We start from the raw sequence: 17,409 nt of genomic DNA on the forward strand, positions 1-17,409 counted from the left end.
AAATAGAATAGAAAATGCAGAATAGAATAGAATAAGCTGGAAGGGACTTTGAAGGTCATCTAGTCCACCCCCCTGCTCAAGCAAGAGAACCTAGATATCATCTCGGACAAGTGGCTGTCCCAGTGTCTTCTTTACAACCTCCACTGATGGAGCACCCATGATTTCTGGTGGCCAGCTGTTCCCCTGGTTAATTGTCGTCCCCGTCAGGAAATTCCTCCTTAAATCCAGGTTGCTTCTCTCCTTGATCAGTTTCCACCCATTTTGCTGCTTCTCCTGCCTTTCGGTGCTCTGGAGACTAATTTGACCCCCTCAGGGACTGCTGTCGTGTCACCCCTCGTTCTTCCTTTCTTGAGACGGGGGTGACATGAGAGCCGTCTTCCAATCCCTGAGGGGCTGCCCCAAAAGAAGAGGGAGTCCAGCTATTCTCCAAAGCACCTGAAGGCAGGACAAGAAGCAACGGGTGGAAACACACCAAAGGAGAGAAGCAACTCAGAACTAAGGAGGAATTTCCTGACAGGGAGAACAATTAACCAGTGGAACTGCTTGCCACCAGAAGTGGTGAATGCTCCAACACTGGAGTTTTTCCAAGAATAGATTGGACAGCCATGAGTCTGAAGTGGTGTAGGCTCTCCTGCCTGATCAGGGGTTGGACTAGAAGACCTCCCGGGTCCCTTCCGACTCTGTTAATTTTATCTCACGCCAGGAAGCTTTGAGTTACGCCACCAGTCCGTTTCCAAAGCGTGGGAACAAACACCTTCTTGGCCAACCTCTGCCCGTAGTTGTTGGGGCAAGCAGGACTTGTTGGCATGGGCCCTGCCCTACGTCAGGACTCTGCCTTCCAGTCGTGAGGAAAATGAAACTGTCAGGATTCCGGCAGTTACCCTCCACCCTCCCCCCGCCCTCCCTTTAAAATCATGAGTTTTGAGCCAAACTTCCAAAACTTCAAAAGGATTTATTGGGAGTTAACATGTCCGGCACTGCCTGGGTCCAGCCGACAGTGAGTACGGCCCTTTTATGAATTATGGACTTCAACTCCCAGAATTCCTGAGCAAGCCATGCTAGCTCACAGGAACTCTGGGAGTTGAAGTCCACAAGTCATAAAAAGGGGCCATAGTTGCCCACCTCTGCCCCTTGACCCTGGTTCTTCCCCCTCCTCCCCCTGCCCCCTCATGCAAAGAGGATTAGGGACTGGAGACTAAGAACGGTTTCTGGCATTGGGTATGCCTGGTCTATTGAAAAGAATAAAGTAGAATAGGAATAGAATTAATAGAATAGAATAAGGAAGAGAATAATAACAAGAGCAACTCGGGCGATCAAAGGCCTGGAGACTAAAACATACGAAGAGCAGTTGCAGAAATTGGCTGTGTCTACTTCAATGAAAAGAAGGACCAGGGGTGACAAGAGAGCAGCCTTCCAGTATCTCCAGGGCTGTCCCAAAAAGAAGAGGCAGTCAAGCTATTGTCCAAAGCCCCTGAAGGCAGGACAAGAAGCAACGGGTGGAAACTCATCAAGGAGAGAAGCGACCGGGAACGAAGGAGGAATTACCTGACAGTGAGGACAATTAACCGGGGGAACTGCTTTGCCTTCAGAAGTTGTGGGTGCTCCCGTCACTGGAGGTTTTAAAAAAAGAGATGGGACCACCATTTGTCTGAAATGGTCTAGGGTCTCCTGCTCGAGCAGGGGGCTGGACTAGAAGACCTCCAAGGCCCCTTCCAGCTCTGTTCTGATTCTAATCTTGCGTTACAGTCGTCCACTTGCAAGAGTTCTTTAAGGGACAGTTCAAAGTTACAGCGGAACTTTTGTTTTTTTTTAAAAAAAAGTGACACGTGAGCATTTCTCACCCGTAGAGAAATAGACGTAGACGTTGGGCGACTTCGGGGTTCAGCCGAGGGATGGGCACACGGAGGGGAAAAATAAAACCGTCTCTGCGTCTAGTGGTTTTGGCATGCGATGCCCTATAGCAGCATCCAGAGGGAGTGTGTGTGTGTGTTTGGGTGTTTGCAATCAGGTTTTGCTGCTCTGAGATTCCGTTTTGTGGTTATGATTTGTGGACAAACATTGGACCCCCAAATATTCAGTGGAGAAAAAGAAAGTAGTGTCCTTTCTTCCTTTCCTTTCCTTCCTTTCCCTCCCTTCCCTTCCCTTCCCTTCCCTTCCCTTCCCTTCCATTCTTTCCTTTCCTTTCCTTTCCTTTCCTTTCCTTCCCTTCCCTTCCCTTCGTTCCCTTCCCTTCCCTTTCTTTTTCCTTCTTTCTTCTTCCTTCCATTTTCCATCCTTCCTTCCTCCTTCCATTTCCTTCCTACCTTCCTTCCTCCCTCCCTCCCTCCCTCCCTCCCTCCCTCCCTCCCTTCATCCTTCCTTCCATTTTCATTCCTTTCTTCCTCCTCCCTTCTTTTTCCTCCCTTCCATTTTCCATCCATCCACCCTTCCTTCTTTCCTTCCTTTTTTCTTCCTTCCTTCCTTCCTTCCTTCCTTCCTTCCTTCCTTCCTCCTTCCTTCCCCTCCATTTTTCTTTTCCTTTTTTTGTTCTTTTTCCTTTTCTTCATTCTCCCTCTTTCCTTCTTTCTCCTTTTCCCTACCACCTCTCTCCCCCACCCCTCTCTCTCTCCCTCCCTCCCTCCCTCCACCCCCTCTCTCTCTGGCACTAGGACGCGACTTCTGTAGGATTTGGGGGAGAGATCTGGGAAGGTTTAAACTTACAGGCTTGGAAGGGACCTTAGAGGTCTTTCAGCCCCACCCCCGCAACTATGGCCGAGCCGTTGTTGCGCGTCCTTCAAAAGAAAGAGTGAGAAGGCCGACTGCGGTTTCATCTCTTGGGTCCTGACGGCATTTCTTTTTCTCTCTCTCTCCCTCTCTCTTTCTCCCCCTCCCTCCCCCCCTCTGAAAGGTTCACGCCTGGGAGATCTCCGACCACTTGCTCCAGATCCAGCAGGACGTCGAGTCCTGTTACTTCGCAGCCCAAACCATGAAGATGAAAATCCAGACCTCGTTCTACGAGCTCCCCACCGATTCCCACGTCTCCCTGCGCGATTCCCTGCTTTCCCACATCCAGAATTTAAAGGACATGTCCCCCGTCATTGTCACCCAGGTGGGCATCCAGCCGAAGGGGGGAAGGGGGGCACACGGGTGGGGGGCAGCCCCTTAGCGCTGGCAGCAGCCTGTAGAACCGCACCGAGCCTCCGTCTGCCCAGCTTGGGGGGCCTCCGTGGGTCCCTCTGCCAGTCTGGGCTGGACAGGCCGGCATTGTTTGGTCTGGTCCAGCAAGAATAGGTGTATACTATACAAGAATATCCATCCATCCTATCTATCTATCTATCTATCTATCCATCTATCTATCTATCTATCTATCAATCATGTTTCTATCTATCTATCTATCTATCTATCTATCTATCTATCTATCTATCCTATATCTATCTATCATGTTTCTATCTTTCTATCTATCATCTTTCATCTATCTTTCTATCATCTATCTATTCTATATCTATCTATCATGTTTCTATCTTTCTATCTTCTATCATCTATCTATTCTATATCATGTTTCTATCTATCTATCTATCTATATGTCTATTTATCTATCTATCTATTTATCTACCTATTCTATCTATCTATATCTATCTATCTCTATCTATCTATCTATCGCTATCTGTCTTTATCTCTCTGTTCTATCTCTCTCTCTCTCTCTCTCTCTCTCTCTATTCTATATATCTATTTATCTATTCTATATATGTCTGTCTATCTGTCTATGTATATGTCTATTTATTTATATTCTATATCTATCTATATCTATCTATCTATCTATCTATCTATCTATCTATCTATCTATCTATCTATCTATCTATCTAAAAGCGAAATATCACTCATGCATCATCATAAAATCTCCAGGACCTTAAAACGTACAAACTTGAAATTTGGCACCTATTTTCCTCTTGACTTCTAGGGGCTCACTAAGAAAGGATTTTTCAAAATGACTATCAGAACATTTAGAGTAATTCTTATATTATTATTATTATTATTATTATTATTATTATTAACATGCTCTGCTGCTAAGGAGTTCTATTCCCCCTCCCCACCTGAAAAAAAGGAATCTCTTCCAAATGCAAAACACAAGGAGAGGAGTTTTCGTTTCCGTTTCACAACACCAAGCAGCTTTAGTACAGAACAGTTGAGCTAAGCCACGCCCAGGCTCCTTGCTGTCTCCTCTTGCTCACACAGCAAATACTCTTTCAGTTTCCAAACAGCCCTCAACTCTCTCACACACTGACAGGACGCTAGCCAGATGAATACCGATGGATGCTGGTACGCAGGGGCAGAATTTTTTTCCCCCCTTATTTTCTTCCCCCCAAACTAAGCCCCGCCACGTAGTTTGATAGCAAAACACAGGAGTATCGAACTAGTATATTATACAAGAACATGCATGTAGTAGTAGTCTACACACATTCTTTTGGGAAAAAGTGCAGAGAATAAACACGATTAAAGGCCCGGAGATTAAAACATTTGAAGAATGGCTGCAGGATTTGGGTTTGGCCAGTCTGGAGAAAAGGACTCGGGGGGAGAGGGGATGGGGACGGGGACAGTACTTGAGGGGTCACCCCAAAGAAGAGGGGGGTCAAACTGTTCTCCAGAGCACCAAAAGGCAGGACAAGAAGCAACGGGTGGAAACTGACCAAGCAGAGAAGCAACCTGGAATTAAGGAGAAACTTCTTAACAGTGAGGACAACTAACCAGTGGAACTACTTGCCCGAAATTGCAGGGCCCGTTTTTTAAGAAGAGACTGGGCCTCCATTTGTCTGAAGTAGTATAGGGTCTCTAGCCCCAAGCAGGGGGCTGGGCTAGAAGATCTCCGAGGTCCCTTCCAGCTCTATTCCGATGGGAGTATCTTCTTCTGGGGATCTGCTCTGCCCGGGATTCTCTTTATGAGGAACCGGGCTGGCCCAGAGGTTAAGAGTGCAGCATTGCTGGCTGACTCTGCCAACAGCCAGCAGTTCGATTCGGACCGGCTCACGGTTGACTCAGCCTTCCGTCCTTCCCAGGTCGGTCAAATGAGGACCCAGATTGTTTGGGGGTGGGGGGAGGAAAGGCTGACTGTTAAACCACTTTGAGAGGGCTGTTCAAAGCACTGCGAAGCGGTACATAAGTCTTAAGCGTTAAGTACCGCGCGAGGTAGGAAGGAGAGGATGGAGGGATGGAAGGAAGGAACAGGGAGGGAGAAAGGAAGGAAGGAGATGGCTGGGGCCAAGAAGCTGACTGTAAACCACTTAGAGACGGCCTGCAAAGCACCGTGAAGTGGTATATAAGTCTTAAGTGCAAAGGAAGGAAGGGCCATGGTGGGGCAGTGGTTAGAATGCAGCATTGCTTCGATTGCAGGCTGACTCTGCCCACTGCCAGCAGTTCGATTCAAGGTTGACTCAGCCTGCCGTCCTTCCAAGGTCAATAAAAAGACGGTTGAGGGGTGATAGGATGACTTTGTAAACTGCTTAGAGAGGGGTGTAAAGCACTGTGGTATATAAGTCGAAGGAAGGAAGGAAGGAAAGGAAAGGAAAGGAAAGGAGAAAGGAAAGGAAAGAAAAGGAAAGAAGGAAAGGAAAGAAAAGGAAAGAAGGAAAGGAAAGAAGGAAAGGAAAGGAAAGAAGGAAAGGAAAGGAAAGAAAAGGAAAGAAGGAAAGGAGAAAGGAAAGGAAAGAAGGGAAGGAAAGGATAGGAAAGGAAAGGAAAGGAAAGGAAAGGAAAGGAAAGGAGAAAGGAAAGGAAAGGAAAGGAGAGGGAGCGAGCCATGGTGGGGCAGTGGTTAGAATGCAGCATTGCTTCGATTGCAGGCTGACTCTGCCCACTGCCAGCAGTTCGATTCAAGATTGACTCAGCCTGCCGTCCTTCCAAGGTCGATAAAATGACTCAGACGGTTGAGGGGTGATAGGCTGACTTTGTAAACTGCTTAGAGAGGGGTGCGAAGCACTGTGAAGTGGTATATAAGTCGAAGGAAGGAAGGAGAAGGAAGGAAGGAAGGAAGGAAGGAAGGAAGGAAGGGGAGCGAGCCGTGGTGGGGCAGTGGTTAGAATGCGGCGTTGCAGGCTGACTCTGCCCACTGCCGGCAGTTCGATCCTGACCGGCTCCAGGTGGACTCAGCCCGCCGTCCTTCCGAGGTGGGTCAAACGAGGACCCAGATGGTTGGCGGGAAAGAAACCGTAAAGCGGTGCGTAAGCCTGAAGGGCGGTTGCTCTCCGTGATCCCCCTGTGATCTCCTGCCTTCTCCGCTTTCTCTCTCCCTACGCAGCTGGCGTTAGCCATAGCCGACCTGGCCTTGCAGATGGCTTCGTGGAAAGGCTGCGTGCACACCTTGGTTGAAAAGTAAGTGTCCCCCCGTTGTCCCCCTTTTCAGAGCTGGCCTGAGAGCAGCCCACCAAAGCCCAGGTGGTGTCCGCGTCTCGCAGGAGAGAAAATCCCAAGGACAGAGCAGGTGGCTTCTGGCGGGATGGTTTCCGACAACACCTGCCTGGACCAAAGGTTGAAGTTTAGAAGAATGGCGGCCTTCCCCGGCTTAGCTCTGATCTGGTTCGTTTTTAACTGCCCAGGTAGTCCTCAACGTACGGCTGTAATGGAGCCTGCCCGTTAACAGGCGTTGGTTGCCATGGTTAATAGAGGCACTTCTTGACTTACAACCAACCGTTCATTTATTTTGTCATGCTTAAGTAGTGTGTATTGAGAGGAGAAGGCAACAGAATTTCATTTTAATGCATGCCAGTTAGTGTACTGTACATTCAAAGTGATAAGTTATTCTATTCTATTCTATTCTATTCTATTCTATTCTATTCTATTCTATTCTATTCTATTCTATTCTATCCTTATCCTTTCCTTATTCTATTCTATCCTATCCTATCCTTATTCTATCCTTATTCTTTCCTTATTCTTTCCCTATTCTATTCTATTCTATTCTACCCTTATTCTATTCTCTATTCTATCCTTATTCTATTCTATTCTATTCTATTCTATTCTATTCTATTCTATTCTATTCTATTCTATTCTCTATTCTATCCTTATTCTTTCCTTGTTCTTTCCCTGTTCTATTCTATTCTATTCTATTCTCTATTCTATCCTTATTCTTTCCTTATTCTTTCCCTGTTCTGTTCTATTCTATTCTATTCTATTCTATTCTATTCTATTCTATTCTATTCTCTATTCTATCCTTATTCTTTCCTTATTCTTTCCCTATTCTATTCTATTCTATTCTATTCTATTCTATTCTATTCTATTCTATTCTATTCTATTCTGTTCCTTATTGTATTCCATTCTATTCTATTTATTTTAATCTACTCTATACTCTATTCTATTCTATTCCTTATTCTATTCTCATCCTCATCCTACCCTAATCCTATCTTATTTTTTCCTTATTCATTTACTTATTTTGTCATGCTGATGTAGGGTACACTGGAGGTGGTGACCCTTTGAGAGCTGCAGGCGATCAAATTTCATTTGAATGGATGCCGATTAGGGTGCCTTCCACGCGACCACGAAGTCAGTCTAAGGTCTCAATTCTAATCCCGTCTCTTCTCGCCTTTTCCGGGGCCCCCCCAGGTACAATAACGACGTGTCCTCCCTGCCCTTCCTGCTGGAGATCCTAACGGTGCTCCCGGAAGAAGTTCACAGCCGGTCCTTGCGGATCGGGGCCAACCGGCGCACCGAGATCATCGAAGATCTGGCCTTCTACTCCAGCACGGTGGTCTCCCTCCTGGTGAGTTTGGGTTCGAGACAGAAACAGGCTCAGCTCAACGGCAGCTTCTTGCAGAGAGAGAGAGAGAGAGAGGCACGGAGTAAGCCTACAAGTTGGGAAGATTTGAACCCGGGGTTCCTTGTCAGCCATAAAATGAAGAGGCCAGCTTGGGGCAACCGAAGCCCACTGATCTGAGCATAAGATGCGATGAAGAAAGGAGAATATTTGTAGCTCGGGGTTGAAAGGGGGGTCCCAGGTGCCCTCTGAGCTGGGTGGTTTCCTTGCAGACGTTTCATGACCCAACTAGGGAACATCATTAGTGCTAGAAGGGAGGGAGAGGAGGAGAAGGAAGGAAGGAAGGAAGGAAGGAAGGAAGGAAGGAAGGAAGGAAGGAAGGAAGGAAGGAAGGAAGGACTGACTGTGGGGTCCCTGGTGCTCTCTGAGCTGGGTGGTTTCCTTGCAGATGTTTCATGACCCAACTAGCTGACATCATCAGTGCTAGATGGGTTTGGGGAGAGGAGGAGGGGGAGGGGGAAGAGAAGGAGGAGGTGGTGAAGGAAGAGGAGGAGGAGGAGGAGAACTGTGGGGTCCTTGGTTTTCTCTGAGCTGGGTGGTTTCCTTGCTGATGTTTCATGACCCAACTAGGGAACATCATCAGTGCTAGAAAGGAGGGGCAGTTTGTAGAAAGGAAAAGGAGTGACGGAGAAAGACAAGAAAAAGAAGGAGGAGGAGGAAGGAGAACTGTGGGGTCCTTGGTGCTCTCTGAGCTTGGTGGTTTCCTTGTGGACGTTTCATGACCCAACTAGGGAACATCATCAGTGCTGGACGGGAGGGGCGGTTTGTGGAGCGGAGGAAGAGGAGGGAGAAGGGAAGAGGAAGGAAGAGGAGGGCTGTGAGGGTCCCTGGTGCTCTCTGAGCTGGGTGGTTTTTCCTTGCAGGCGTTTCATGACCCATCCGGGTACCATCATCAGTGCTAGAAGGGAGAGGGGTTTTATAAGGGGGACTGTGAGGTCCATAGTGGTCTCTGAGCTTGCTGTGGTGGCAGGACCCAACTAGGGGACACCACCAGTGCTTAGAAGCCTTCATGCTTGAGAAACGCTGCCTTGGGTGGGTGCGTAGGCTCCCGGCCCGCGCCTCCTGCAGCCCTTTCCCCTCGAGGGAACCTGAACCCAGGGCCTCGTGTCTCCCTCCTTGCAGGTGACCTGCGTAGAGAAATCCGGGAGCGAGGAGAAGATGTTGATCAAGATCTTCCGGTGCCTGGGAAGCTGGTTCAACCTGGGCGTTTTGGACAGCACCTTCATGGCCAACAGCAAGTTGCTCTCCCTGCTTTTTGAGGTTCTGGTGCGTGTCCCCGGGGTCCCCCCCCACGCCACCCACCCCCCACTTCACAAGCCTTGGAGGGGCATCTGGGCGCTCAAGTGCTGAGAAGGAAGACGCCCGTGCAGGTGTCGGAACCGTTGGGGGTGGGAGCAAAGCCCTGGTAGGAGCCCAACATCTCCCCCTTTATGTCAGCCTACGGTTAGGAAGAAGATCGAGACGCCATTTTACATAACCCAACCCTGATAAACGGGGGCCTAAGGACAGGTAATTCTCCGCTGAACGGCTGCTCGGAATTGTGACCGACCTCCCTTCGGGCTAGTCAACCCCCCACTCACCCCCGGATTCAAAGTTCGGACGGTTCCCCTTCCTTCTGGATCACGTGAATGAACTTCAGAACCCCCCCGGGCCACGTTTACGGGCCGTTCGAACATGCGCTAGGGGTTCTAAGGCCCCGTTTTCACGAGACTAGATTTACCGGCAAAGCCTCACGCTGCATTGCTTAACGGCTGTCGTTAAATTGGTCATAAAGTGAGGTCAGTCACCCGATCCTTTTTACAGAAGGGCGGTGATGAGGCATGCGCCATTACGGTCGTAAGATGAGGACCATTGACAAGCACATTCCTTTTTCGAACTTTGTATGTGTTCTGGCCAAGGCTGTTCCGACCCTGTTAATTACGCCCATGCTTATTTTAAAAACAAGTCTTGTTTTATTGCAAACGCTGGGAATTACGTTCATTCCCAGCCGGTAATGAGGCCCAAACAGTTCCTCGAGATAAGCACCCACCTCTCTCTCTCCTTTGAATTGCTGCCAACAACTAAAGTGCCAAATGAACTGAAAAAAAAAAAAAAAAACCAACCGAAGTACAAAGTCCACACAGAGCTTCAAGGTTTAATCCGAATAGAATGAACGACTTTGCTTCCTGCAAAGGTTTCTTCACCTTGGCCTGTCCTTTATCCCTTAGGGGAGGGGCAATCACCTCCCAGCCTTGCTCCCGAGTCGCCCCTGTTGTCTCAGCTGCTCTCACCTTCTGGCAGCTCTGTGCACACGCACACTGGGACCAGGCTCCCCTTGTTCCTCTGCCTCACTGCTTCCAGACTCCAAAGGCTCCAGAGGCAGCACCCCCCTCCCAGATGGTCCTGGCCCCCTCTCTGCATCGGATGCAGGATCCTTGTCCGAGTCCTCTCCAGACTCCCAGACTGGTCCCTGTTCTTCCCCACTGTCCGATTCCGCTGCCGGCTGTACTGGCTGCCGGCGAACCTCCACAGTGTGATCCAATTCCGTTTTTCTTCTTCTGGCAGTTGTAGGTCCCCCTCAACTTAAGACCACAATTAAGCCCAAAAATGTATGTCAGTGAGCGAGAAAGGCGTACAGCGAGTTTTGCCCCATTTTTTTTTTGACGCCTTTTCCTCGCTGCATTCGTCACGCGAATCGCTGCGGTGGTTAAATGAGTCGGATGGTTGTGAAGTCAATCTGGTTTCCTCGTTGCTCGTCAGACAGCCGCGGAAGGGGATCGCGTGGACCCCAGGAGGCTGCCCCCGTCGTAAATGCGAGTCAGTTGTCGGGCGTCCGAATGTAAACCACGCGACCGTGGTTCGTGTGAAAAATGGCTCCTGAGTCAGGTTGTTCCAGTGACTTCGAACGGTCACTAAATGTTGTAAGTCGAGGACTACCTGTACAGCGGCTAATGAAACTTTGGTGGAAATCTAGCCTGCTTGGTTATGAGGGGTATAGGCAGTGCTCGACTTAACGACCGTTCGATAGGATGACAGATCTACACCAACATTCCCCATTATGTCAAGAGACAGGTAGAAGATCAAAGGACTCCCATCTTTAACGCAACCCCGATAAAAGCGGGGTAAAACTCCTCGACTTATGACTGACGTACCACGGTGCTAGTTAGGACCTGAATTCAAAATTCTGACGCTCCTTTCCCCCCCCCCCACGTGGTCAGGTGTCCACGCGATTAGATACAGGTGTGTGTGAGACCCTCCCTCCCCCATCCCATGTGGCAGGGAAGTGTGAATGACCACAGTTGATCAGGTAATACTCCGGCGTGGGAGAAACGGGGGCTGAACGTTAACGGGGATCCACGCGGGAGGATTAAGCAAGATCTCTGGGTGGCCTCCTTTCGCAGCAACAGGACAAGACGTCGTCCAACCTGCACGAAGCGGCCTCGGACTGCATCTGCTCCGCCCTCTACGCCATCGAGAACGTGGAGACCAACCTGCCCCTAGCCCTGCAGCTCTTCCAGGGGGTCCTGACGCTGGAGACGGCCTACCACATGGCGGTGGCCCGCGAGGATTTGGACAAGTGAGGAATTGGAACACCCTTCCCCCCCGGGTCCCCGTTGCTGGGGAGGGGTTTGTGAGCCAGGAGCTCAGCCGGGGGGGGGGCGGCAGTCAGACGTGCGGCTGTGTTGAACTTCCAATCTCAGTTGTAGAAAGAGAGGAAGAATTTGGTTCTGGGTTCAAGGAGAGGTTCCCAAGAGGGACAGCAGGTTAGAAACCAGGAGACGGGGAGCTCTAGTTCCGCCGTAGGCAGGAAAGTTGACTGGGTGACTGTGGGCCAATCACGAGGAGACGGGGAGTTCTAGTCTTAAACAAAAAAAACCCCCCTGGTTATAGAACAAAAAAAAAAAAAAAAAAAAGTATTCCCCCCCCCCCTAAAAAAAAAAAAAAACTGAGTTATGAAAAACAAAAAAAAAAAAAAAGAAAACCCCCCCCCCCAAAAAACCCCCACCCCACCACCCCCCACCCTTAAAAAAAAAGACCCCCCCCCCCCCCCCCCCCCCCCCCCCCCCCCCCCCGCCCCCCCCCCCCCCCCCCGCTCTCCCCTTTAGGCATGAAAGCCATCTGGGTGACTGGGCCAATCATCAATTGCTAAATGAGACAGTTGTTAAGTGAGTTTTGCCCCAGTTTATGACCTTTCTTGCCATTAATCATTAAATGAATCAATGCAGTTCAGTTAGCCCCATGATTGTTAAGTGAATCCTGGCTTCCCCGTTGATTTGGCTTGTCAGAAGGTCACTGTGATGACCCAAGGGGCGTGGCACAAAGGCAACACAGGCAGATGATCAGTAGGAGTCTCTATTCGCTCCAACTTTGCCCCCAATATCCTGGTTACCTTCTGGGCTGGAGAAAAACTCTCCCAGGAACAGCCTTGGGCTGCAGGGAATCGAGTCCAGAACATTGTCAACAAAAAACTGTAACTAGAAGTCCAATCAAGGCTAAATGAGGTAATTAGTCCGGCAGGGCAGGAGAAGGAATTCCAGATGTGAAGGCACGGCAGTAATTTAACCCAGTTAGGAGGATGCCAGGATAAGCAAAGTCAACACAAGATAAACTCACAGTTGGTCCCAGCACCTGCCGCACTCAGCTTGCATCTCTTTTAAACTCTCGCTCCCAGGTGTGACTACTGAAGGGAATCAGGGCCCTTTCCTCCCCCATAAGCCACGCAACCCACGTTGCTCCCTTCTCCGTTCCTCCCTGCATGCCCTAGGATGAAGAGGGGGTGGGCCTGGGTCTTCCTCTGAGCTCCCTCTCCCTTGTTCTCCCTCTCCCCTGCTCTGCCCAGCCGCTTCCCTGTCAGCTGTTCGTCTTCCTCCTCCGATTCAGACTCCGACAAGGGCATGACAGTGGCCAAAGGGGATCGCTTATTAGTTCCAAGAATTTGCATTCTCTCGTCGGCCCGCCTGCCCAGATTTCTGTCCCTCCCGAGATCGTCTTGCCGGCTCACGATCACCTTGCTTTTGTTGTCCTTGTGGTTGTTTCTTTTGTGTAGGGTCCTTAATTACTGTCGGATCTTCACCGAGCTCTGCGAGACCTTCCTGGACAAAATCGTTTGCACCCCAGGCCAAGGTTTGGGGGACTTGCGGACTATAGAGCTGCTCTTGATCTGTGCGGGACACCCGCAATACGAGGTAGGAATCCCCAACCTCAGCCTTCGCTTCCTTGGTGGAACTCACGACCGTCTCAAACGTTTTGGGGGCTCAAACAGCCTTTTGAGGGTGGTGGGTGGTGGGGGCAGAGGCTACTGCCTTGTGCCGGAAGAGGGGAAAAAGTTAAAAGGACCCCTCCCTCACTGGGCCCTGTCCAACAAAATGAAATTTAATCTAGAGAAAAATAAAGTCTTACACTTTGGCAAGAAAAAACAACAGAGATTAGATTAAGCAAGATGACTGTGCTAGGTGAGAATTAAATATAAAGGTGGTTTATAATTATGAGTATGCCAATTTAATTAAAAGATTACAACTAATAGTAGGTAACGATAGAATTCTTTATTGGCCAAGTGTGATTAGACACAAGGAATTTGTCTTGGTGCAAATGCTCTCAGTGTATATAAAAGCTACAAGTGATTAACAGAGTAGAATAGAATAGAATAGAATAAGAATAAGAATAGAATAGAATAGAATAGAATAGAATAGAATAGAATAGAGCAAAATAAGGAATAGAATAAAATAGAGAATAGAATAGAAATAAGAATAGAATAGAATAGGAATAAGAGTAGAATAGAATATGGAATGGAGAACAGAATAGAATAGAATTCTTTTATTGGCCAAGTGTGTTTAGACACACAAGGAATTTGTCTTGGTGCAAATGCTCTCAGTGTACATAAAAGAAAAGAGACATTCATCAAGAGTCAAGAATCATCAGGTACAACAATAAATAATAGTCATAGGGTACGGGAATAGAATAGAATAGGAATAGAATAGAAAAATAGAAGAATAGAATTTAGAATAGAATAGAATAGAATAGAATAGAATAGAATAGAATAGAATAGAATAGAATAGAATTCTTTATTGGCCAAGTGTGGTTGGACACACAAGGAATTTGTCTTGGTGCAAAAGCTCTCAGTGGACATAAAAGAAAAGATACGTTCGTCAAGGATCATCAGGGACAACACTTAATAATAGTCAGAGGGTACAATAGGAATAGAATAGAATAGAATTCTTGATTGGCCAAGTGTGATTAGACAAGGAATTTGTCTCCAGATGCATAAAATCTCATTTGTCAGAGTCAAGAATCACCAGGTGCAACACTTAATGATAGTCATAGGGTACAATCAGCAATCAAATCATACTAGGAAACAGTCAATAAAAATCGTGAGGATACAAGTGACAAAGTTACAGTCCTACAGTCACAAGTGGGAGGGGATCGGTGATAAGGAGGGATGAGAAGATGAATAGTAATAGTAGTGCAGGCTTTCTAAATAGTTGGACAGTGTTGAGGGAATTATTTGTTTAGCAGAGTGATGGTGTTCGGGAGAAAACTAAATAAGCTAATATAAAGAGAAAACATTATTACTATTGTTACTAGTATATGTATTATCGCTCCTGTTTGTTCTTTCTTTGTTATTTACGTAAAGGATATGCCCTGATAATACACTCTATTCAAAATGTTTATGAATTAAAAAATATATTAAAAAGAAAGAAAGAAAAACTAAAAGTGCACATATAGACTGGGTGAAACCAGGCTCAATAGCAGTCAATGGGAGAGAGTAGGTTGTGGGGGTGTTGGACTAGATGACCTACGAAGTCCCTTCCAACTGCTTATTCTACTCTACTCTACTCTACTCTACTCTACTCTACTCTACTCTACTCTACATTCCATATTCTATTCTACTATACTCTGCTTTCCATTCCATATTCTATTCTATTCTATTCTATTCTATTCTATTCTATTCTATTCTATTCTACATTCCCTATTCTACTCTACTCTACTCTACTCTACATTCCATATTCTATTCTACTATACTCTGCTTTCCATTCCATATTCTATTCTATTCTATTCTATTCTATTCTATTCTATTCTATTCTATTCTATTCTATTCTATTCTACATTCCCTATTCTACTCTACTCTACTCTACATTCCATATTCTATTCTACTATACTCTGCTTTCCATTCCATATTCTATTCTATTCTATTCTATTCTATTCTATTCTATTCTATTCTATTCTACTCTACTCTACTCTCTACTCTACTCTACTCTACTCTACATTCCATATTCTATTCTGTTCTGTTCTATTCTATTCTATTCTATTCTATTCTATTCTATTCTATTCTATTCTACATTCCATATTCTATTCTAATCTATTCTATTCTATTCTATTCTATTCTATTCTATTCTATTCTATTCTATTCTATTCTACTCTACTCTACTCTACTCTACATTCCATATTCTATTCTATTCTATTCTATTCTATTCTATTCTACATTCCATATTCTATTCTATTCTATTCTATTCTATTCTATTCTATTCTATTCTATTCTATTCTATTCTATTCTATTCTTCTACTCTACTCTACATTTCAATTCTATTCTATTCTATTCTATTCTATTCTATTCTATTCTATTCTATTCTATTCTATTCTATTCTCAACCCATGGAACAGAAGTTGCCTTCAGAAGTTGTGGGAGCTTCATCCCTGGACGTTTTCAAGAAGAGACTGTACAGAAATGGTGTAGGTCTCCTGCCTGGGTGGGTGGGGGTTGGACTAGATGACCTACAAGCTCCCTTCCAACTCTTGTTAACCTGTAATCTCTAATCCTCCCCCACCCCCGGCGGCTCCCAGGTGGTGGAGATATCCTTCAACTTCTGGTACCGGCTGGGGGAACACCTGTACAAGACAGACGACGCCATCATCCACAGCATCTTCAAGGCCTACATTCAGCGGCTTCTTCACGCTCTGGCCCGGCACTGCCAGCTGGACCCCGACCATGTAAGCCCACCCCTCCCAGTTCGTCCCTCTGGCCGGCGGTCCCCAATCTGTGTCCAGAGTGTGTGTGTGTGTGGGAGAAGAGCAGATGGTTCAGGGCAGAGTGGGTTTGAATTTAAATCGAGTCGATCGAAATCGCGATTGAAACCACCAGCGAGTAAGCTGGATTTAAATCAAGTCGATTTAAATCGTTTATTTATTTTTTTTTAAAAAAAAGAGCTACCAACCATCTCTACTGTGAAATTGTGGGAATGCGTCAACGCAGGGCACGTTATCTCGGCTTTCAGAGCTTGGATTCGTTGAATGAGTCTACCAGAAATGTAAATATTGCAGAATATACCGCCTCCCGCTACAGAACTAAACTCCATTTCATGTGGTCAGGCGTAGTTTTTTGGGGGGGGAAATAAGAGGGGGCGGGGAATTCTACCTCTACCTACCAGCATCCATCAGTATTCATCTGGCTAGCGTCCTGTCAGTGTGTGAGAGAGTTGAGGGCTGTTTGGAAACTGAAAGAGTATTTGCTTGTGTGAACAAGGAGACAGCAGGGAGCCCGGGCGTGGCTTAGCTCAACTGTTCTCTACTGAAGCTGCCTGGTGCTGTGAAACTGAGACTGAAACTCCTCTGCTTCTGTTTTGCATCTGGAAGAGATTTCTTTTTTCCAGGTGGGGAGGGGGAGTCGAACTCCTTAGCATCAGAGCGTGTTAATAATAATAATAATATAGGAAATAGTCTAAATGCTCTGATGGTCCTTTCAAAAAATCCTTTCTTAGTGAGACCCTAGAAGCCAAGAGGAACCGACGTGCCACATTTCAAGTTTGTAGGCTTTACGGTTCTGGAGATTTTGCGATGATACATGAGCAACATTTCGCTTATATATATATATATATAGAGAGAGAGAGAAAGATAGATAGATAGATAGATAGATAGATAGATAGATAGATAGATAGATAGATAGATAGATAGATAGATAGATAGATAAACTAAATTATCAATGTATCTTAAATCGGAAACTATCTTCAGATAGATTTTTTTTTTTAACTCCAAAATAATTTTATTAAAATAAATTTGATAAAAATATTTTGAAAATCCGATTGACGTTAAAAAACAAATATGATTGAATTTTTTTTAAAAAAATCGATTTTTTAAAAATTTAAAAAATAAACTTTTTTAAAAGAAAAAGGCCATGTTTTTCCCGATTATGCTGAATGTGTTTCTCCCTTGGCAACTGCAGTGGAGAAATCCTGGTGGTAAGAAAACGGGGCCAAAATCCTCCCTGAACAACTGTCTCACTTAGCGACGGAAATCTCGACTCGGTCGTGAAGTCCAGGGCTACCTACCTATGTGGCCGCGATACGACCCGTGGACTTGGACTCCCAGAATCCCTCGGCCGGCCCTGCCCCGTGCTGGCTCTCTGACTGACCTCCCTTTTTTCCTCTTCTCTCGCTCCCCGAATCCTAGGAAGGGATCCCCGAGGAAACGGATGATTTTGGGGAGTTCCGGATGCGAGTCTCGGATCTCGTCAAGGATTTGATCTTCCTGGTTGGCTCCGTGGAATGCTTTGCCCAGGTGAGGCCCGGAAGGGGAAGGGATCCTGATGGGATTTGTCTGGCGGGCCCACCGTTAGCTCCTCCTCCCAGCTAGAAAGCACGGTTTTTATTTCCTCTTTTATCT

At 46.7% G+C, this 17,409-nt stretch overlaps 1 protein-coding gene across 4 annotated transcripts in view; it reads left to right on the top strand.

The window, feature by feature from the left end:
- The window catches only part of TNPO3 (transportin 3), a 58,700-nt gene that overhangs the window by 12,371 nt on the left and 28,920 nt on the right, over nt 1-17,409 (top strand). For all 4 annotated transcript variants that reach the window (XM_087935387.1, XM_087935388.1, XM_087935389.1 and 1 more), the window contains exons 2-9: nt 2,888-3,088; nt 6,269-6,342; nt 7,567-7,723; nt 8,900-9,043; nt 11,158-11,333; nt 12,804-12,942; nt 15,595-15,741; nt 17,197-17,304. In XM_087935387.1, the coding sequence (XP_087791513.1) occupies nt 2,888-3,088; nt 6,269-6,342; nt 7,567-7,723; nt 8,900-9,043; nt 11,158-11,333; nt 12,804-12,942; nt 15,595-15,741; nt 17,197-17,304 (1,146 nt within the window). The remainder of the gene's footprint in view (nt 1-2,887; nt 3,089-6,268; nt 6,343-7,566; nt 7,724-8,899; nt 9,044-11,157; nt 11,334-12,803; nt 12,943-15,594; nt 15,742-17,196; nt 17,305-17,409) is intronic.

This window comes from Pseudonaja textilis, chromosome 5 (genome assembly GCF_049901715.1).
Source record: "Pseudonaja textilis isolate UNSWEBS1 chromosome 5, rPseTex1.2, whole genome shotgun sequence".
Lineage (NCBI taxonomy): Eukaryota > Metazoa > Chordata > Lepidosauria > Squamata > Elapidae > Pseudonaja > Pseudonaja textilis.